A 22,360-nucleotide genomic window follows, 5' to 3' on the forward strand; every position below is an offset into this window, starting at 1 on the left:
AAAAAGCAACTGGACTAAGAAGTCCAGTTTCTTTTTTACTACAACTCCACAAGAAGCATTAGCTTTACGTTTTCTGGATGGTAGCTCTGATTGGTTTGAGGTCTGTCCAACTGCGTTCAGAGGCATTTTGATCTCTCCTCTTTGGAGGTCGGAGGTGAATTCACCTTCCTCAGACTACTATGGTTTGCAAGGACTTTTAATCTCTATACTAAGGCCTCGAGGGTTTTTCTTCAAATTTCTCCTCCAGCTTCAGAGCTTCAAAGAGTTTTTTCTTTACATCCATATCTTTAGATCTTAAGATGCAGATAAGATAAATTGTAGTATTTTCCATGTATCTGCTTTTACAGAAAAACCTCAGTCCAAAGTCTGATCGATCAGAAATAGCTCATGTGTTTTCATTACATCTACATATGTCTGTAGTTCATGATGCCTGGTCTCTGGCCTCATGGTGTCTCTGTTGACAGCGAGGAGGCGGGGCGTCAGTCCGTCCGTCAGTCAGAGGTGTTAGGTAAGCCGCTGTCAGCCGTGTGATCTGAGCGTCCACCGGCCACAGGAACATAAACCAGACAGAGAAATTCTCCATCAGCCTCCAGCTCGTCTGTCGTCTGCAACAACAACAGCAACAACGAGAACAACTCCAAGGCCGCGGCCCGAGGCTGCCGCTCCGCTCCCCCACCCGACACACAATGAGATGTCACACTGAAAGGCCATGATATCTTGTTGCCTGGGAAAATGTCTGTGCATCTCACTCTGTAGATAAATAAATAAAACGAACAGACAGCTGCCTACTGATCCGTCAGGAAAGAAAGAAAAGGAAAGAAAGAAAGAGCAGGATGGAGAAAAGCTGAGGGTAAATCGTCAGTTTGTGTGTGTTCACAGTGGAGATGTAAAACCAGGCCGTGTTTGTATAAGAGGGACCGTCGAGGATGGAAATCAGACGGAAAAGGCACCAGGAGTGTTTTTATCTGCAGCACAAGGAGCTTCTTGCACTTTGCTGTGGTGCATGTTAATGTCTGAGCGCCGGCTGCACCGTGATTGATGGACGGACGGGTCATTTAAGATTCTGAACAGACTGTCGACGGAGTTGAGTGGCGGCTCGCTGTGAGCCCACGGTCTGCCCCCCCCCCCACCACCACCACCACCCCTTCCCCTTCAACCTCCCTCCATAAACTCACCGGCGTTCAGAGCGTTCGCAGAAATCTGAACTTTAAATACCGAATACAGGATTTTGGATCCTGTCACAGATGTCCTCATCATGAGACAAAGCTCTAAAATAAAACGAGAATTTCTACATTAAGGGACCGTGTCCACCGGACACGCTTTCAGCGCTCTGGGCGTCTACTTTCCATTCAGATCTTATGGAGTTCGGCGCTCACAGCGCTCAGCGCCCTCGGTGGAAAAAACGCTCTGGGCGCTTCATTTTTTTGTCGTGGCGCTCAGAGTTGAAATTTGTTCAACTTTTGGAACAGCGCGCCGCTCATCAAGCGGCTCGGAAGTGAGACGGCTCGTTTTGTAACCTGGTTACGGCAGCATTCTGAGAGAGATAGAGAGCGCGTTTGGTGGACACGGCCGTTGGTCGCGGGCGCTCCCTACTACTAGTCCCAGGTGTTTAAACCTTTAGATCAAGATCAAGATACCTTTATTATCATCGTACTGTTGAAACAATACAGCAACATTTCTGTAAACTAATTTTAAAATTGTTCTGTGGTCACAAGTAACGTTCTTTTGACCATCATTTAAATTTGAAAATTAGCTTTACAATTAAATTAAAGCAAAATTTGGACTTTCTGCAGAACAATTTTAAAGTTAGTCCGGAGCCCATTAATGAACATTGAAAATTCGATAGATTCTTGAACAAAAAACGATAATAAACGTCCACACGGTGCAGTTTGGCGTATGGATGATATAAAATGAACTGATCATAGGTGACCTGATATCTGAGGTAAACATTGATTATGACTGGAAATGCCCTTTAACAGGGAAAAATTGGAGAAACCTCAGGGTGAGCAACAGAGGAGCGATACCTCCTCCAAATGTTTTCTTTTTCCTGTGAAGAAGTTTCCTTCTTCATTTACACAAATGATGAAATGAAGATGAAAAGGTGAAGAGGAAAATGCTTCAGTCTGTGGAAACTGATTGTTCAGCTCTCACCTGTTTATGTCTGTGTGTGTGTGTGTGTGTGTGTGTGTGTGTGTCTGTAGGTGCAGTCGGCGGAGTGTGTGCGCTGGCCAACGTGTTGGGCCGTGAGCTGTGCGAGTTGGAGCGTCTGTGTGTGTCCGGTCGCTGGGAGGAAGCCAGAGTCCTGCAGCAGCGTCTCATCGAGCCCAACGCCGCCGTGAGTACCATCTGCTGCACGCACACACACACACACACACACACATACACACACACACAGAGCGACAGACTGGAGGCAGAGCTGATCGACTGTGGTTTAAGTGAAGCTTTGATGAAACGTTTGAGCTGAAAACAAAAAGAAAATGAGCAGAGAAACGTTTGTCTCATGTTGTGTGAATAAAACTTTATTCATAAAGCGCAACTTTTATGCAAAACAATGCAGCTCAATGTCCTTGACAATAAAGACATATTTAATATATATAGTTTATCTAATGTTCCTATGAAATAGCACTTTATTGTTTGTTTGTTTGTTTGTTTGTTTATTTATTTTCACATATCAAAGTTAAAAAAGATATAACATATAAAATCCAAAACAATGTGAAGGGGAAATGCCAAAAAACCCTCCAGGGGCTTGTAGGGTGGCATTCTCTGACTACAGTTCTAAGGTAATGAGCATAGACACATTTGTGAGGTACAAAAGTCGTTCATACATAATAAATACAAACATGGTTTAACATGATTTAACATTGTACAATGCAATACAAAAAGCTTGATAAACATATGATAAGAAATATAAAATAATCCCAGTTTAGATAGGCAGACCATGTGGAAAGTATTGGCTGGTTAGCAGGAGAGACTTTAGTGCTCTCCTAAATTGTTGTAAAGATAAATCAAAAAAATGTACAGGTAATAAATTCCATATTCTTGGTCCACGATAAAGTATACAGAACTGTGATTGAGAAGTACAGCAATATTGGGTTCTAAGGTGACAAGGTAAGGTAAAATATTTAATTTTAATTCCTACTATAGATCAAACATCACCAACATCATACAGACTGAGTTTTACTGCAGGATGCAATTTTTTATAATATGAAACGTACTTTATAAAATAAAACAAACATGAAACACAAGTTTAAAAAGTCAGAATGACGATCAGGCATTGTTTTATAAAGTTGTAAAAAAAGAAAAACAGTGGAGTTTTCCATGTTTTCCGGTCACAGTGGGTGAAAGTGAGCGCCACAGAGGTTTGTGTTGTGGAGTTACAGATGAAGAAACTCTGAACTCTGCTCCACAGGAAACAGAGCTGCAGTTTAACAGCAGCGATAACGAGCCTCTTATTTTAAACCATCACCTGGAGCTGCTCTGCCTGTCGCTGGCTCTGGGGACGTCTCACCCTCTCACCTTTATATATATACATACATATTCATATACAGTACATACATATGGTATATACATACATATATACTGTATATATGAGCTTTAAATGCTGAGAGTGGTTCATCAGTGTTATCTGTAGTTGATGTGTTTGGATAAAGTTCAGTCGAGTGCTGACTGATTAATCCTCTTCACAACACATCGCAAATAAAGTTTCCTAAAATGTCACGTTCTATTTATTTTATTTTTTATTTATGACCTTTATTTTTACCAGGCAAAACATAAAGATCAAAATTCTTATTTACAGTGTTGGCCATGTGCAAGTTTGTTCAATAAAGGCCAAAATGTTTTTCTATTATTCTGTTCACTGTTTGAGGAAAACTAGTAGTATAAAGTATAAAGCAGAAAGACTCAGGATCTCTATGGTTCATATACAGTACAGACTTAAAGGGATAGTTCAACATTTTTGGCAAATTGGCCCATTGCCATAATCCCTATAGTCATAGCAGTAGGTTGGTTACCTTTATTTGTCGGTGCAAGCTGTTTTTAGAACGGCGGAGCAGAGCCGTGAGCTGCTCAGAGCTATGCTATGGAGGCTAATGGGATTTCTTGGTTTCCCTCATCAAACTCATCAAATACACAATCCAACAACTCCACAACGCTCTGGTGGACAAGTTGTGACCTGCACATTCACCACGCTATGAGATAATAACACAACGTTACCAGACAGAGTTGTTTTAGAGGGAAATGCAGAGACTGCTTGATGAAAAACTGTCCCTGAAGGCAACGCGCATCAGCGGTTTTGCATGAATTTCCCTCTAAAACAACTCTGTCTGGTAACGTTGTGTTATTATCTCATAGCGTGGTGAATGTGCAGGTCACAACTTGTCCACCAGAGCGTTGTGGAGTTGTTGGATTGTGTATTTGATGAGTTTGATGAGGGAAACCAAGAAATCCCATAATGAGCCTCCGTAGCGTAGCTCTGAGCAGCTCACGGCTCTGCTCCGCCGTTCTAAAAAATAACTTGCACCGACAATTAAAGGTAACAAACCTGCTATGACTATAGGGATTATGGCAATGGGCCAATTTGCCAAAATGTTGAACTATCCCTTTAACCACTGGACTCACTGAAAAATCTTGAGTGAACTTCTGGCCGTGTGTGTGTGTGTGTGTGTGTGTGTGTGTGTGTGTGTGTGTGTGTGTGTGTGTGTGTGTGTGTGTGTGTGTGTGTGTGTGTGTGTGTGTGTGTGTGTGTGTGTGTGTTGTTGAGTGTTTTGCACTTTGTGACACCACAGAGTTAAACATCTCTGAGAGTCTGAGAGTGAAGAGCTGCAGCTGAATGCTGTTTCTCCTCCAGGCAACAAATGTGTCTGTTAAAGTCTGTTAAATGTCAGCGCCCTGACGGCATCAGTCCTCCTTCTCCTCCTCCTGACCTCCCTCCTCTCCCTCTTCCTCCTCCTCCTCCTCCTCCTCCTTCCTCCTCCTCCTCCTTCCTCCTCCTCTTCCTCTTCCTTCCTCTCCTCCTCCTCCTCCTCCTCCTCCTCCTCTTCCTCCTCCATCCTCCTCCTCCTCCTCCTCCTCCTCCTCCTTCCTCCTCCTCTTCCTCTTCCTCCTCCTCCTCCTCCCTCCTCCTCCTCTTCCTCTCTGTCTCCCTCCTCTTCCTCCTCCTCCTCTTCCTCCTCCTCCTCTTCCTCCTCTCCTCTCCTCCTCCTTCTGTCCTCTCCTCCTTCCTCCTCCTCCTCCTCCTTCCTCCTCCTCCTCTCCTCTCCTCTCCTCTTCCTCCTCCTCCTCTCTCCTCCTCTCTCCTCTCCTCTCCTCCTCTCCTCCTCTTCTCCTCCTCCTCCTCTTCTCCTCCTCCTCCTCCCTCCTCCTCTTCCTCCTCTTCCTCCCTCCTCTTCCTCCTCCTCCTCCTCCTCCTCCTCTTCCTCCTTCTTCCTCCTTCCTCCTCCTCCTCCTCCTCCTCTTCCTCCTCCTCCTCCTCCTCCTCCTTGTGCTGCAGAACGATGTGGCGACGCGATGTGATTTTAAGTGTCGTATTGATAAAGCTTTGAAACGACACTGCAGCTCCTGTTGTTGGAGGAGGAGGAGGAGGAGGAGGAGGAGGAGGAGGAGGAGGAGGAGGAGGAGGGGTGTATATATATATGTATGAATGTATGTATGTATGTATAGAGACTGATTGGAGCTCTGTGTTGCTAGGTGACCAGGAAGTTGGGAGTTCCCGCCCTCAAGCAGGCGATGGAGTGGTTCGGTCTCCACGGCGGCGCCTGTCGATCACCTCTGCAGCCGCTCAGCGAGGCCGAGACGCAGCAGCTGAGGAGGGACTTCGCCTCCAACGGCTGGCTGTGAGGCGTGTGTGTGTGTGTGTGTGTGTGTGTAGGTGTGTGTGTGTGTGTGTGTGTGTTCACTTTACCTGGAAACCTTCCAGCTGCTCAGTCCTCAGAAGTGTCAGATGTGTGATACAGGATGAACACGGCAGGAAGATAAATCTACCTTCATCAATTCACTTCATTGATACTAAAATCATTTATTATGAATCACATTTGACTTTTTTCTGTAAAAAAAAACAATCAAACATAAAACACGATTTTAAAGGACTTATAGGGGAATTGCCATTTTTTTACTTTTTTTTTTTTTTTTACAAATTTCTAGCATAAAATCTGATCATTTACTCACCCAGATAACTTTGGTGTCATTACAAGTCGTTGTGATGAAATGAGCTCCAGCCGAGAGCCGCGTATATCCGTATAATGTGAGTCTACAGGGCAGCAGAATGCAGCCTCTAAATAACACATTATCTGCAGAGAAACTCCTTCATTTCACCAATATTTAGTTCTGATACACTAGTGCTATTCCCCTCTGAGTCCGGGGTTAGCTGTTATCAACATCCGGGGTCTGTAGGTTGACCTACTGACCTCTGACCTGGATGATGTCATCTCTGAGCGCCGCCCAGCTCATTCTGATAATAATCATTCCGCTTCGGCATTCGGGTCCATTTTTATCTCAACTAGCCGGAGCTTTAGTGAGTCCAGGTTGAGGAGAGGAAGCCTGTGGAAGCTGAACTTCATCCAGCTGCTCATTTTGTTCTGACAAGTCGGAAACACGCAGAAACGAACTGTAGCATTAGCGCTAGCAACAAGCGTCGGAGATGACATCATCCAGGTCAGAGGTTAGTAGTCAACCTACAGACCCCGGATGTTGATAACAGCTAACCCCGGACTCAGAGGGGAATAGCACTAGTGTATCAGAACTAAATATTGGTGAAATGAAGGAGTTTCTCTGCAGATAATGTGTCATTTAGAGGCTGCATTCTGCTGCCCTGTAGACTCCATTATACTGTATGGATATACGCGGCTCTCGGCTGGAGCTAATTCCATCAGAACGACTTGTAATGACACCAAAGTTATCTGGGTGAGTAAATGATCGTATTTTATGCTAGAAATGAAGTCCAGATTGTAACAAACGGAAATTCCCCTTTAATGAAGTTTGAGAGTCGGATCACTGTTATAAAGTTTTTATTCATCTTCATATTAAATTGACACAACAAGAACAGTGAGTTTTGGAGAATGACAGATGTTTTCAGTGTAAAATCAGACAAATGTGAAAGAATAAAACTCCATTGTGGTTTGCTTTGACAATAAAAACTCATCTCACTTGGATAATATTTATCAGTCGGCCTTTTTGTTTTTTTTTTTCCTCCCCTCTCTCTCTGATTGGCCGCTTGAAACTGGTGAGAAACACTGTGCATTAACACATTTTTAGTATATTTTTTTATTATTCTTTCACTCTCCTTCTCCCTCACCTGAAACATCTCTGCCGTCCTGTTTATGTGTCTCCATGGCGACGGTGTGGATTGTTTTCATCTCTACAGCACCGAGACTCGACTTCCTCATATTTATCGCTGATGTTAATTTGGATTTTTTACGAACAAACTGATTAGATTTTGGGGTCAAAACATATTTCTGACCTCGTAGAAACAACGTCTCATTAACACCTCCAGGGAGTTTCTTCAAATCTAGTTGAAACATATTAACTCAGACTTTAAGGTCAAAGGTCACAGCGAAACATTTAAATGAGTGTATGAGGTTTTTATTATTGTGTTTTTACAGGTGTAGGCCTCAATGCAAGAAATGGTTGAAGAAATATGACATATTTTACAAATTTAAATGGAATTTAAAGGACCTGACATTGAGTCCTGTGTTGGTGTTGAAGAATCCAGATGTTTTTGTTTCTGTTGAGATGAGACAGAACATGAATCATCCTGATGGAAAATTTTAGTAAATACACAATAAAGTGACAGAACAAGACACAATATAAAGCTAAGAACAGATGAAATATAATATTAAAGATGTAAATACATAAGATATAAATATAAAATGTGAGCTAGAAAAAGACGCACTGTGGTGGTTTTTTTTATTGTATTGAATTCCTTCCTTCCATCCTTTTCCATCCAATTTTCAAACTACATTCACAATACATCTGCAAAACCAAACTATAATTTGCGAGTCAATCACTTGTTATTTTTGTTGCTAAGCAGGAATTTTGTTTTGTTTTGCAAAATCCATTTTCCTATTGTGAACGTAAAGATTATTTCTACAGCTTTATGATCTGATCATTGTGTTTTCCTTTTTTCTATGTTGTGTGTAATGAGACTGTTCAGTGGTGTTTTTCATTTTGATTGACTCGGGGTCTGATCTGACAACAACGTTTGGTTTTTAGCACAGTTTGAACCGTTTTGAGGCAATGTTTTGGTTTTGAAAATCGGGTTTTGTGTTTACAGTTTAGAGAAAAGCAATTAGCAATTGAGAAAAACTGCAAGTTTCTATGGACACCGGCGTTTTTGTTGTTGTGGCATTGTGGGAAATGTAGGCCTATCAGCAGTGGCGTGCACAGGCAGGGGGAGCGGTCGCCCCCCCTCGTGGCCCAATTGTTGAAAAACGCGTGCTAAAGTGCCCTCTTGGAAGCCAAAACACGTGCTAAAGTGCCCTCTAGGAGCCAAAATGTGTGCTAAAGTGCCCACTAGGAGCCAAAACACATGCTAAGTGCCCTCTAGGAGCCAAAACGCGTGCTAAAGTGCCCTCTAGGAGCCAAAACGCGTGCTAAAGTGCCCTCTAGGAGCCAAAACTTGTGCTAAAGTGCCCTCTTGGGAGCCAAAACACATGTTAAAACAGGCCAAATCAACGTTTTTTAGTCTTAAGGTATTGATATTATAAAACAGGCCAAATAGACGTTAACAAAGACCAATTTTTTTTCACCGCACCATGTCGCTACAGTCTCACTCTTGTCATTTTCTGAAACTTGGCAGCCCTGAAAGTGCCCTCTAGGAGCCACATCTGGGAGCCAAAACGTGTGCTAAAGTGCCCTCTTCAGTGGCGAGGACTCGCTATTATGTGCCCTTTTTTTTCCTTTTCGCCCCTGCCCTTCAAAAAGTCTGCGCACGCCACTGCCTATCAGTTGTGTCACAGCCCCTTGCGTCCAAAATGAAGTAAATAATAATAAAAAAAAAGCTTGAGGCAGTGAACGCAGCAGGATCCCATGGACGTCTGGAGGAAAAAGGTCGAGCTCTTTGATGATGGAAAAAAAAAAAAGAGAAAAAGTTAAAAGAGCCAAAATTACCACGGTAATTAAAGCCACAAGAGAGAGAGAGAGAAACAGGTCGCCATGACGATGAGAGCCTTCAGGTTTTTCTTTGGCTTTTATCCAACCATGACTCCAATTAGCACCTTGTTAGCAGGAGATATTTAGAAAAATAGAAATAAAAAAAATACAGATGGAGTTTGTGCTTCCTCACCTGAAGCTGACAGGTGAATGGCTTCTGTTGCTGAGGCGTTTAAGGACATCTCCTTTGCAAATTAAAGATTATTTTGTTATTAGTCTCAGAGCATTTATATTTGTCGCTGTGAGTTTTTTGTTTGTCTTGATGGTTAGTTTAGGTGGAAATTGGGGGAATTAAATGAGATGAGATTGAATTTAACTCCAAAAATGACAGAAACAACAAGACAAGTGACGAAACAAGAGGAACGACTCCCATATCTGTAAATCTTTATTGACCTGTCAAATGTCTTCGCTGTGAGTCCTGTGTGTTTTTATTGAAGGGATAGTTCAACATTTTGGCAAATTGGCCCATTGCCATAATCCCTATAGTCATAGCAGTAGGTTCGTTACCTTTAATTGTCGGTGCAAGCTGTTTTTAGAACGGCGGAGCAGAGCGGCGAGCTGCTCAGAGCTACACTATGGAGGCTCATGGGATTTCTTGGTTTCCCTCATCAAACTCATCAAATACACAATCCAACAACTCCACAACGCTCTGGTGGACAAGTTGTGACCTGCACATTCACCACGCTATGAGATAATAACACAACGTTACCAGACAGAGTTGTTTTAGAGGGAAATACAGAGACTGCTTGATGAAAAACTGCTTGCATCGACAATTAAAGGTAACGAACCTACTGCTATGACTATAGCGATTATGGCAATGTGCCAATTTGCCAAAATGTTGAACTATCCCTTCAAAAAAAACACATATACTATAAGATATCATATGATATTAAGATTCCTGAAATTTGACGCTCTCCATCCAATCTGACACAACTGGAGTTCTGCAAAGAAGAATGGGCAAAAACTGTAGCTGCAGATGTACAAAGCTGGTAGAGTCATACCCCAAAAGACTTGGAGTTGTACTTGTAGTGAAAGGTGGTTCAACAATATAACATATGCACGCCACACTTTTCAGATTTTTATTTGTAAAAAATCTTAAAAACCATGTATCGTTTTCTTCCACTTCACAATGATGCGCTACTTTGTGTTGGTCTATCACATGAAATCCCAATAAAATACATTTACGTGACAAAATGTGGAAAAGTTCAAGGGGTATGATGAATACTTTTTGCAAGGTGCTGTTGGTCTTTGCTGTGTGTCTTGTGTGTTTCTTCATGTTTTTGGCTGCATCCCATTTAGCTGCTGCTGCTGCTGCTGCTGCTGTTGTTGCTGATTTCTGCTCAGTAACACTCAGACTAAAATGAAAACCAGCGTCATCAAACATCATCAAAGGTGCAATTAAATGGCAGTTAGCTTCTGTAAGTACTGGGTATTTAGACGAGGCTTAGTGAGTCTCTGGAGGGGGAGGAGGAGGAGGAGGAGGAGTGTTTACCTTCACCTTCCTCCTCCGTGTGCCGATGAATAAGATACTGATAAATTAAATCAAATCACAACTGCGGCTTTTTCATATCTGATATCCAGACACAACAACAATAAAAATAACAACAGTGTGGCGTCATTCAGAGCAGCTTTATGTGACGTTTTGTGGAGAAAGTTTTTACAGGAACAGAGGAGGAGTGATGATGATGATGATGATGATGATACGAAAACCCACCAGAGAGAGAAGAGGAGTTAAATCCCAGCGTGATTAAAGCTGCTCTTTTATTTCCTCACATCTCAGTCTCGTGGGAAAAGAAGAAATTCACAAGAGGCTGAAGAGTCACAACGACTTAAAAAAAAAAAAAAAATGCTAACAGCTTAGCTCACAGCTGCTGCTTTACACATCGACAACGACAATAACATCCACTATCCTGATGCACCCATGTGTGGAGACAAAAAATAATATTTAATCAATAACAGTGAAGAGATAATGTCTTTTTTTTAAACCTACAAACTACATATTGGAATTAAACATAAACGTTTTAACCTGTAGTTTTTTACAGTGTAGTTCTTAAAGGGACATTGTGTAACTTCTCCTGTTATCTATTCATGAAAATCGATTATTTGGTTCAAAAGTCTGTTTTTCATTAATCAGTAATCCCCCCCATCAACAAAGTGAAGTGTTCCTTTCAGCTCTGAATGAGCCGTTCATATCATTCATATCTCCATGGAGACGGTAAGCTCGGTGCTGCTGCCATGTGGTGTCGCCATGTTTTTACCTTCAGTGGCAGCGTGACGGTAGGAGACCACGGAAACTCAGCGGAGACACCGGAGCTGTCGGCTCAGGTCGAGGTGGCGTCTGTGAAAAGTCACCGTGGTAACGCAGTGAGGAGGAATGGAGCGTTACACTGATGCTGCATTCACCTGCAGTCGGGCAGACGGCCGTCGCTAACAAACCAGATTTTAGTCATTTTAGTCACAGAAGTCCAGAGAAAGCCGGTAAAACGTGGGTCAGGTAAACAATACGACATCGCCATGACAACATATTGTCACGTGTATTGTTTTGCTTCGTGCTGACGGACCACTTGTTTACATAGAGGCTTGTTTATGCTGTTACAAAAAAAGGTTGTGACAGCACTCACTTTCAGTTAAACGCGTTTCGGCAATCAGCTGATTGGCGAAACGCGTCCGTTTCTTGCTGCCGAGCAGTTTTAATGAATTAAAAAGTGTTTAACTGAAAGTGAGTGCCTTTTTTTGTACTTTGATTTTTTCGGACTGGCACCCGATTTACTTGTTCATACGTGGAGTTGAGCAAGCCAAGTCTGCTGATTACCTACTTGTTTATGCTGTTACCTGCAGCGGCTGTCGTCCGTCTGCCGTCTGCCCAATTTCATGTGAACGCAGCATGAAAAATACGATTGAGTTGCTTGCGATACACAACCGCAACGCTAGATGGGAGTAATTCCTACACAATGTAGCTACCTTTAAGCTGCAGAAAAGTATGAGGATGGAAAAAATAAATCTCATCATTATTTAAATGACAGTAGTTTATCAGTTTGGTGTTTTAGAGGCTCTGTGTTGTTACAATGAACATAAACACCTTTAATCTAAGGTTCCTTTATAGTTTGACTTGTAAAGTGAGGGACCAGGCTAAAGGCTAACGTTAAGCTAACAGTCCATGTGATCAATAACATGTGAATCATGTGATATTAACGTTCTGATAAACCAAACAAACTCAGTTTATTCTCAAACCCCACTAACAGGAAGCTGTCTAGGACACATAGGAGTGTGTTGTTGTTTTCTTAATTTGTTGCACATTTGTATCTTTTCATGTGATTTTTCTGAATCTGTGGTGTGTTGAGCCTTCAGGGCCACCATACCGTAGCTACAGCCAGTCTGATAAAGGGGGGGACAGGATGTAGAAACTGGTCCAACAAAACCTTCTCTCCTGTGGCCTCAAACTCCGAGCGTCGTTTTTTGAGTCGTTCACTGATATAAATTCTCCAAAACATCCAGAGGAAGAAAAGCTTCATTCAAAAAAAGTCTCGGTGAACAACTTCCACGCTCTCTTCAGGCTCTGAGCCGCAGACATTCTCGTCTCAAGTTCACATGAATTCATGTGTTTGGGGAAACGTTAGTTACAACTCCTCCATTCAGACGACATTAACTGTGTAAACGCCTACAAACTTTTCCATCAACATTAAAACCACCTGCTCAAGGATTTTCTCTCCGTGCCGGCTGAATTCCTTTCATTCAAGGGCGGCGGCGGCAGCGCTTCAGGTTTTTCCAAAAGAATTTAATAAAAAGACCGTCTAATAGGATTTTAAAAAATTATTATTATTATTATTATTATTATTACCCGTGTCATTGCTTTTTCTCTGAGGCTGCTAAACCTTTCATTCCTTTCAGAGACGCAGACGTAGGAGGGATGATTATTGACATTCTTCCAACTTTACAAATTCGTTTTTCAGATTATTTTTTTTTTCATTCACACAGTTTGTATCAAACGTAACGGCTCTTAAAGCTCACTCAACAAGCTCAATGTAAAAGTGGATAAACAAGTAAATAAATAAACTGCTTTGAGTTTGTTTTCAGCTCAGCTCAGCTCAGCCTTGTGGGAGTTCATTTCTTTTCTTTTCTTTATTAGGATCCCCACATTAGCACCTGCAGCAGCATCGGCTATTCTTCCTGGGGTCCGACATACACACAACATACACTTAAACATTCACACATACACATAAGAAACATACATTCACATATACACACGAGAAACACACAGAAATCTGACAGACATTTGACAGACAACACAGACATCACCATTTCTTTACTCAGATTCCATTCAATACTTCAATACCTTGAGTAGTACAACCGCTAAGTAAATAAATGAAAATAAATCGATCATATAATAAGCTATAATTGACTGTCTGATGTAACTGCGACCATGCACTTCAACAACTCATACACATACACTCCAAGAAAAGGGGTACACAACCACAACTGTAGCCAGTCTTCTTAAAGGGATAGTTCACCCAAAATAGAAATTTCACTCATTATCTATACTCACCCTCATGTGGACTAAGGGCTGGGAGAAGTTTCAGAGTCCTCCGTGGCTTCTCTGAGTTACAGGGGTCTAGGTGCAGCAGTGCATGTCTATATGATGGTTGCAAATGGATACCAACTGTCTTCGTAACAAAAAGACACACCAAAAAACATCCAAATACCTCCATGCTGCTCGTATGTAATGTCCCTCTTGTATTGAAGCCCCGAAATGCCAAATTGTCCCGACAAAAATTAAATAAGTCTATATTTCAAGCTTGTTTTGTAGCGGAAGCTTCAAATTTGGACGAACTGGGAAGAGGAGCTTCCGCTACAAACAAGCTTGAAATATAGACTTATTTAATTTTTGTCGGGACAATTTGGCATTTCGGGGCTTCAATACAAGAGGGACATTACATACGAGCAGCATGGAGGTATTTGGATGTTTTTTGGTGTGTCTTTTTGTTACGAAGACAGTTGGTATCCATTTGCAACCATCATATAGACATGCACTGCTACACCTAGACCCCTGTAACTCAGAGAAGCCACGGAGGACTCTGAAACTTCTCCCAGCCCTTAGTCCACATGAGGGTGAGTAGATAATGAATGAGATTTCTATTTTGGGTGAACTATCCCTTTAATAACCTCAATATATTAAACCATATTTCATTAAATTCTAAGAGATACTGTTTTAACAGCAATTTAAACCGATCTTTGTTACTTTCATGAGCAATATGAACCGGTAGAGAGTTCCACTTCCAGGCAACAACCACAGTGGTAGTTTCCGTCCACGGCCACAAGGGGGCGACAGCTGCTGATGCTCGGGCCCGAACAGCGTCAAGGGAACAGCGTCGCTTTGATCTCAGCTAAGAGGATCCTGCTGGACCTCTGAGGAGGGAGGAGGGGGAGGGGGTGATGCCAACGCTCCCGGTGGGCACACACATGAGAAGGGGAGGGGGAGGATGGAGAGAGGGAAGGAGTGCAGGCATGTCCCCCCCTTCCCCCTCCCCACCCTCTCCTCTCCTCTCCCCCCATCATCGCTGCTCCCGGAGGCGAGCAAGTGGCGAGTCAGCAAAAGCTGCCTTCAGCGCTGCAGCGTCACAGGGAGGAGGAGGAGGAGGGGGAGGGGGGGTGAGGATGACACCGGGAGGACATCCAGTCGACCCCCCTGATTTATTTATTTTTTTACACGTTTATATAAATCTAAAAACACAAAAACAAAAGACGATTGTCTGTCTACTAATATACCACTTGTAAAATGAATTGTCCAAATGGCTGAATTGAATTAATATTATATTTAAAAAAAAGAAATTGAGAAAAAAAAAAAGTCGACCCCTTCCCTACCTCCCTTCTCACTCCCCCGTCACTCCCCCTCCACACACACTCTCTCTCTCTTTCTCTCCCCCCCTTCGCTGTCTGCACTTCATCATCCCTCCACACCTTGACAGTTTGTCGTCCGTCTCCTCCTCTTCTTTTTCTCTCCATCATCATCATCATCATCTTTCTGCTCTCACCCCCCCCCCCCCAACCCCTCCTCCCCCCCTTTCTCTCTCTCAGCCCTTCAGGCGATGTGGTGACCTCTCTGTGTAGTGTAGCATGTAATGCCCGGTCCCTCTCTCCCTCTTTCTCTCTGTCGTTCCTCCGGCGCCCCAGATTAAAACTGAGCTTAAAACATTCCCAGATTCCTCCCCTTCCCCCCTTCTTCCTTCCTTCCTTCCTTCCTTCCTTCCTTCCTTCCTTCCTTTCTATCTTTCTATCTATCTATCTATCTATCTATCTATCTGTTTTTATGCCTCTCCATCTCCTCCGTCCTCCCCCCATGCCTTTTCTCTCTCAGCATCGTTGCCTCTGTGTTTTGGTTTTCCCACACATCTGGAAACATCTGCCTCTTCTCTTTAGGAAAACTCAGAAGCTGCTCAGGCTCGTGGTCTTTATCTCCTTTTATTTCTTTTCTGAGCTACAGAATATTAGATACTAATAAATCTATTATTTATTGAAATTAGACGTTATGCAGCTTCTTCAAATATTTTTAACTTGCAAAAGGCCTCAAGTTTCATTACACTTTCACTTTTGTCATCGTCAGATTTCAGAATAAAAACACTCAGAGAAACCAAATCCTTGTTGGATAGATAGTGAGTCCAGGTGGTGAGGGGGCGGGGCTTTGTTGTGACATCACAAAGTGACAGGAAGTCCTGACGGCTGGTTTTAAGGCTTTGATACTTTCACAGTATTAATATAGAACCTATAGAGCTGCTTTATAATCACACTACACATGGACATCTACCTTTATACTGTATGGAGCTTTAATACAAACATCTACCTTTATACTGTATGGAGCTTTAATACAAACATCTACCTTTATACTGTATGGAGCTTTAACACAAACATCTACCTTTATACTGTATGGAGCTTTAACACAAACATCTACCTTTATACTGTATGGAGCTTTAATACAAACATCTACCTTTATACTGTATGGAGCTTTAACACAAACATCTACCTTTATACTGTATGGAGCTTTAATACAAACATCTACCTTTATACTGTATGGAGCTTTAACACAAACATCTACCTTTATACTGTATGGAGCTCTAACAAGGGAGCTTTAACGCAAACATCTAACTTTATACTGCTTAAATAAACTAAATACTGTATATTTATTTTATATATTTTCCCTGATTAATCATTTTCCTCCGCAGCACAGAGCTCCACTGTTTCCAAACACTGTTAAAAGATTATTCTGACTTAATCCCACGTTCTGCCCCAAAGCATCAAACGTACAGTAGATTCATCCTCTGTTGAAAATAGTCCCCCAGCAACAAGATGTTTACTAAGACCTGAAGTCACCAGCTGTTTTAAAATGAACTGATGTTTGATTTGTTGAAAGTAAAACTTTTGCCACATGCTTTTTTTTTAATATATATATATATGCAGTATAATATCCGCAGTAGCAACATGAAGAAACCTGGAAACACCAGGACACCTTTTCAATTTTATCAACCTTTGTGTTGTCCTATTTTTTTTTATTTTACGTTGCCGTTTGATCACCACTCTGTCGTTTCCCATCCCCGAACCACGGCGAGAGGCGAGAGGCGAGAGGCGAGAGAGAGATAGGGGGAAGTGAGGAGGGGAAGATGACAGAGGAACCTCCCGTACAAGATGGAAGGAGATCAAAGATGATGCAGCCTGTGTGCAGTGTCAAAGAGAGAGTGGATCAGGCTGAGGAGTGATGGTGGATGTGGGAGATAGATAAAAAAGTAGAAAGAGAAAGTATATAGGCTATATATATGAAAAAAAATAGAAAGAAACGATGAAGCGGGTGTAGCTCTGGGCTGTGTGGTGTTTCTGGGCCCATTAACAGGAGCTGGAGGGAACAGACCGTGTTGCACAGTCACAGCGGCTCAGTGGGATTTCTTCTCTGCAGCTGGACGCCGGTCCAATCAGAGAGCTGCAGAGGTGCAGACAACCTGATTAACAACTAGTCAAAATGGGTGTAGCAGATCTAAAATTAAGCTTAATTGAGCAGCTCCGGCGTGACCTACTTCTGCTTTAACACGGAAACAAAGAGACAAACCAAACCTAGTGCCGATGGTTCAGAAGAGAAGCTTTTAACAACGACGACCGCGCGCGTGTGCTTCAACAATTACAGAACAATTATCGGCCTCGTTATAGAAAGCAAAGGTGGAAGTAGGAGTAGAAGTTGGGAGTCAGAGGAGGACACGAGGGAGAACGTCAATAAATCACTGCTGCAGAAAACTGTTAATCAACTTCCACAGGAAAGAAACAACATGAAAGTTTGATTTTCAGTGATTTATTGTCTCGGTAAATGATGTGCAGCTCTTGGTCGGTCATGTAGCATCCTTCAAACTCCTGTACAGTAGCCGTCGTAGTGTTATCTTTAGCCACATTAGCATCGTGGCGTTTAGAGATGCTAACGTTGGTCAGCCCGCCACTTGAATGTCCAAACTATCGGATGATTTGTCAAGAAATGTTTAGAATAGGCTACATTTGTTGTCCTCCGTCGACAAACAACACTAACGACTTCTCATTATTCTACTACTAGCATGCTAACGCCAGAAAACTGAGATGGCTAACACCGTATACGTGATACCATAGATGATACTAGCGTTGCTGCTGGACGTTTGTTCTTACCATCTCTTATCTAATATCATATGACCATGAACGTACAGTGGAGGTGTTCATTGCAGGTGTAAATCGTGAGCAGATTGTCAACTTTACAGTTGTTTAGTTGTGTAGAAAACTGTGAAAATGGAGCTGCAAACACAGTCGTAGCGAGCGAACTGCACAGCAGGGGCAAAGAGTTGGCTAACACATCATCCACTTGTTTCCTCACTGATAGTTGAGGTTGATTTGAGACAATTGGAGAGCGACCTAGATGTTTGTGTCTTTTTCATCCAAACACAAACCACTTTCAACTAGAAAACATTCCCTACTAAAACGTATGCACACCTACAGAGGCAGACAGGTGGGAAGGAGAGGAGCAGAATGGCGAAGTAGGCCTACAACAAAGGAAAACTCCTGGAAAACCAAGTGTACAGCCAAGGTTTTGAAATATTCAGTATTTCAAAATCATCTATGCTTGTATTTGACCAGAAAGAAATTCATACAGACACAAACAGTGCATTTTCTTTTGAAAAACCCTGATTGTAAACAACCTGTTTCGACCCTGGTGTGTCTTCAAGGATAAGATGCTTATTTATCAAGTTAAACATCGACTATTTCTAATGACGTGTACTTTTACAGTAAGTACAAGAGTCTAACTTGCATATGCAACCTTCATCAGGTAATGTAACATCACCTTCTTATGACCAAAACGTTAATTAAAACCATATGCAAGTTAGACAGTGTGTGGGAGTTGAACTGTAAAACATTCAGTAGTGTTTTATAAAAATGTCTTTTTTAAGGCCTTGAAAACTTTAAAAACTAAAACAAAGAAGTGGACGAAGCTGAAGCTGCAGGTTTATAGACAGTGACGTCTTCGAATAGGTGCTTATACAAAGGGACGTAAAGTCGTATTTGGACCACCTAAACTTGGATTATTTTAGGTAAGTATGACTCTTGTCCAGAGAAACTTGCTGCAGTTGAAGGTCGGTCAATCTCCACGTTGTGAGAAAACAAGGACAAGTTCAACAACTCCCCGCAGGCAGCGCTGTAACACCCAGCGTCGCCTCGATTGATCAGATTTCAGAGCAGCCACAACAACAACACATGCTGCTGGACTTGGACTTTAAATCTTCTTATAGCCGGTGACCTCTTCGTCTGCCACACACAACCGGCCGCCATCGCCTTCCCTCCCGCCCACGCCGCTGCCTGAGGCCGGCGTCGGAGTTCAAACACCTTTCTGAGCTCAGCTGAGTGAGGAGTACAAATTTATGTCGCAGAGAGAGCGGCTGCAGATGGTTGCAGAGAAGTTTCTGTGGATTTTTCTTTGTTTTTGTTTTTTTCCTCCATCGGGCCTCAAAATGTTGAATATGTAGATCATGTCTTCAGCTCCCTCCTCCTCCCCTCTGGTCTGTTAGCTCAGGGTTACTCCTCCTCTTTCTCTCTAACATCTACACTCACACCTCCATCCCTCTTGTCCTCTTTAATTCTGCTCCTACAGTATACTCTTCTCCTCCTCTTCCTTTTTATTTCCATTTTGCCTGAAGCACCTGCTGCAGCGAAAAAACGACGACGACGAACAGCGACAGCGACATAATGTGTCCTGGTCTTAAAAATCAAGATGTGCTGTGATGACTCGCCCGAGGGAAACTGTAATAAAGACTTGACTTAATAACGCAGGAAAACGAAATGAAGGTGTGGATCAGAGTCTTGACTGTCGTGAATATCATTATTGAGGCTTTTTTAATCAAAATCGAATAGATACAAACGCCACAATTATTCTCCAATTTAATATGTTTATACCCACAACTGTTGTGTGTGAGCCATCGATGTGTCGTCGTCGTCGGTGGTGGTGAAGCGATTCACACCGAGGAGGGAGTTCGATGTTGAAGAAGAGTCTCCATCGGCACAATCCATAACAATTTCAGAGACAATTCAGGTCGTTTTTTCGTTTTTTTTCCATCCATCAATCGTCTAAAATTGCCCCGTGTGTGTAAAAGCATTTAGCTGCCAGTTACTCACCATCGACTGTGTGTTTGCATTGTGAGAGAAATTGAGTCCAATACAAAAGGAGTTGAATGAGAAATAATAATAATTATGAGCAGACAGACAACAGCTCTCTGGCCTCTTTACAAAGTCACAAACATCTACTATATAGAGCTCCGTGTGTTTGAGGGAATCAGTTCACACGTTGACCTGCTTTTAGGAAAACAACACGAGTCAAAAATAAAAATAAAAGAAGTGAGAAAATTGTGGAAAAAAAAAAAAAAAATTAAAAGACAAAATTAAAATGTGAAAACCAATTAACAACTTGCCTAAAGGGGAATCAGGTTGGCAGAATCTGAGATCTCCTTAAAGTCGCAGTCCACTGAAAAGCTTTTCAAATAACAATTTTTCAAGTGATAAATGTAAGAAATGAATAAAATAATTTCTAAAACGCACTTAATAGACAATAAATAACTCAATATCAACATGAAACAACAGAGAACATCACTTAAACTTAACTCAGAGTGAAAAGAGCAGATTTTGTAAGACACATGTTAATGAAAAATAAAATAAAATAAAATGAAAAGTTTAACGTCTTATTGGGTATGATGAATTATTTAACATAAATATGAAACTTAACATGTTTATGAGTAGTTTCAGACTCATTTAAAAACTTGATTGCTGAACTGAAATTTGTTTTTTTTTATCTTGTAAATGACATCCACCAAAAGGCAACTGTCCTGTCGTTCCTCTCTACTTTAAAATGCAATGATTTTTATTAATTTAATATTTCTGTATCTGTTGAAAGGCACACATTTCTGAAAAGTGATCTCTTTTTAAAAAAATGAATTAATCAAGTCAAAAGCCAATTAAATGATATTTTTAAGTGTTATACAACAGAAAAGTGACAAATCTTCAAGTGAATGTTGCATAATTCATTTATGTATTGAATTTTTTAACAAAAATGTACAAAATAGAAATTGTTTTTGCAAAGAGATACACAAAATCACATGACTTAAATGTTGTTAAATCGCGCAGTATAATTTCAGCCACTAGGGGGCGGAAAAATAATCTTTACAGGCGAGTTGATGGTTTGCAACATATTTCACTTGGTGTCGTTGCGTTTAATGAAATCACGTAACTTTACTTAAGTTGCCTCCTCGCCCCCTGCTGTGACACGTTGGTGCGTTCCTGTATTTTCTCTAGTTTTGCAAAAAAAAAAAAAATTGGGAACAAAAAAGAAATTGAAACACAAGTTTGTTAATTTATAGACATTTTTAGACAATTTATTTTTTAGTGTTGTGTATGTTTTATGTTATAAAGTGAAGTAGAAACAAGCTCATAATGAAGCCTGAAGAGCTCGATGATGGAAGTTTTTTGTTTCATATCCATGTTCATGCAGGTTAAATCAGATTTCCATTGTTTCTATAGTTTAATTCCCCAACTCTCTGCAGAACAAAGACATGTTTGTGCATTTAGAGCTGAGTTACACATTAAGCAGTGAAACTCATCATGTGTTTTAAAGTGAGCTCCCTTCAGTCTGTGTGTGAAGTGATTTACAGTGATGATGACGAGGAGGAAGTCGAAGCCTCGGAGGAACAAACAGTGAATGTGAACCAGTTTGTTTTTCGGCGACTGTGAACTCGAAGTTCAAGATCCAAATGTGTGAACTATGAACATGAACCAGTTAATTTTAATCTGCGTGAGCTGAACTTTGAGCTCTGGTGAAGTGTGAACTTGCACAACAACAACGTCGTCTGCAGCTCACAGTGTTTTGCATTTACATAATTAGACCTATAGTTTTTATTTAATTTTTTATTGTTCTGTTTTATTCCCTGGTTTATGTAGAAGTGTAACACATACAGCAGAGACACAGTGTGACATATATAACAACAAACCCTCACCTTCCTCACCCTGTGGCCATAATTCAGACAGGAATGTGTCTATAAGTCGACACTCAAGGACACAAACGATTTTTTCCACTCTTTAAATCCAAAATATCTTTTCATTTTCAAAATATGATTGGAATTTTTCTTCCTCTCAAAAAATAAAACTGAACCTGAAACATCAGGCGACAGTGAACGTCTCTGTGGAGGCACATCTCTGATTTTCCCCCCATAACGACACAATATTATACTTTATTAAATCTTTAATACGTAAAGTTTTCTTCCTACATTGATACTAACTAGTAATTAATGTAAAACATAATTTACAAAGTGTCAGTAAATGATGAACAAACTATGTAATGAACATTTATGCTGCACTTATACAATGATTCAGACAAGAACTAATGGTCAGTAGATGTTTTATATCCAGTGATGGAAATAACGGTGTTATAATAAACGGTGCTACCATCAGAAAATAACACACCGGTTTAAGGAGAGGAGATTATAAACTAAAAAGGACACGTTAGGTCATCTGTATGTTAAAGGGATAGTTAAGCATTTTGGCAAATTGGCCCATTGCCATAACCCCTATAGTCATAGCAGTAGGTTCGTTACCTTTAATTGTCGGTGCAAGCTATTTTCAGAACGGCGGAGCAGAGCCGTGAGCTGCTCAGAGCTACGCTACGGAGGCTCATGGGATTTCTTGG

The 22,360-nt window shown here is 41.5% G+C and overlaps 1 protein-coding gene across 1 annotated transcript in view; it reads left to right on the plus strand.

The window, feature by feature from the left end:
* Positions 1–6,174, plus strand: part of hoga1 (4-hydroxy-2-oxoglutarate aldolase 1) — a 28,435-nt gene extending 22,261 nt beyond the window's left edge. The window contains exons 5-6 of the mRNA XM_085790491.1: positions 2,202–2,335; positions 5,686–6,174. Of these exons, the coding sequence (XP_085646617.1) occupies positions 2,202–2,335; positions 5,686–5,835 (284 nt within the window). The 3' untranslated portion in view covers positions 5,836–6,174. The remainder of the gene's footprint in view (positions 1–2,201; positions 2,336–5,685) is intronic.
* Positions 6,175–22,360: the final 16,186 nt, after the last annotated feature.

This window comes from Trachurus japonicus, chromosome 1 (genome assembly GCF_045865225.1).
Source record: "Trachurus japonicus isolate A0001 chromosome 1, Traja_1.0".
Lineage (NCBI taxonomy): Eukaryota > Metazoa > Chordata > Actinopteri > Carangiformes > Carangidae > Trachurus > Trachurus japonicus.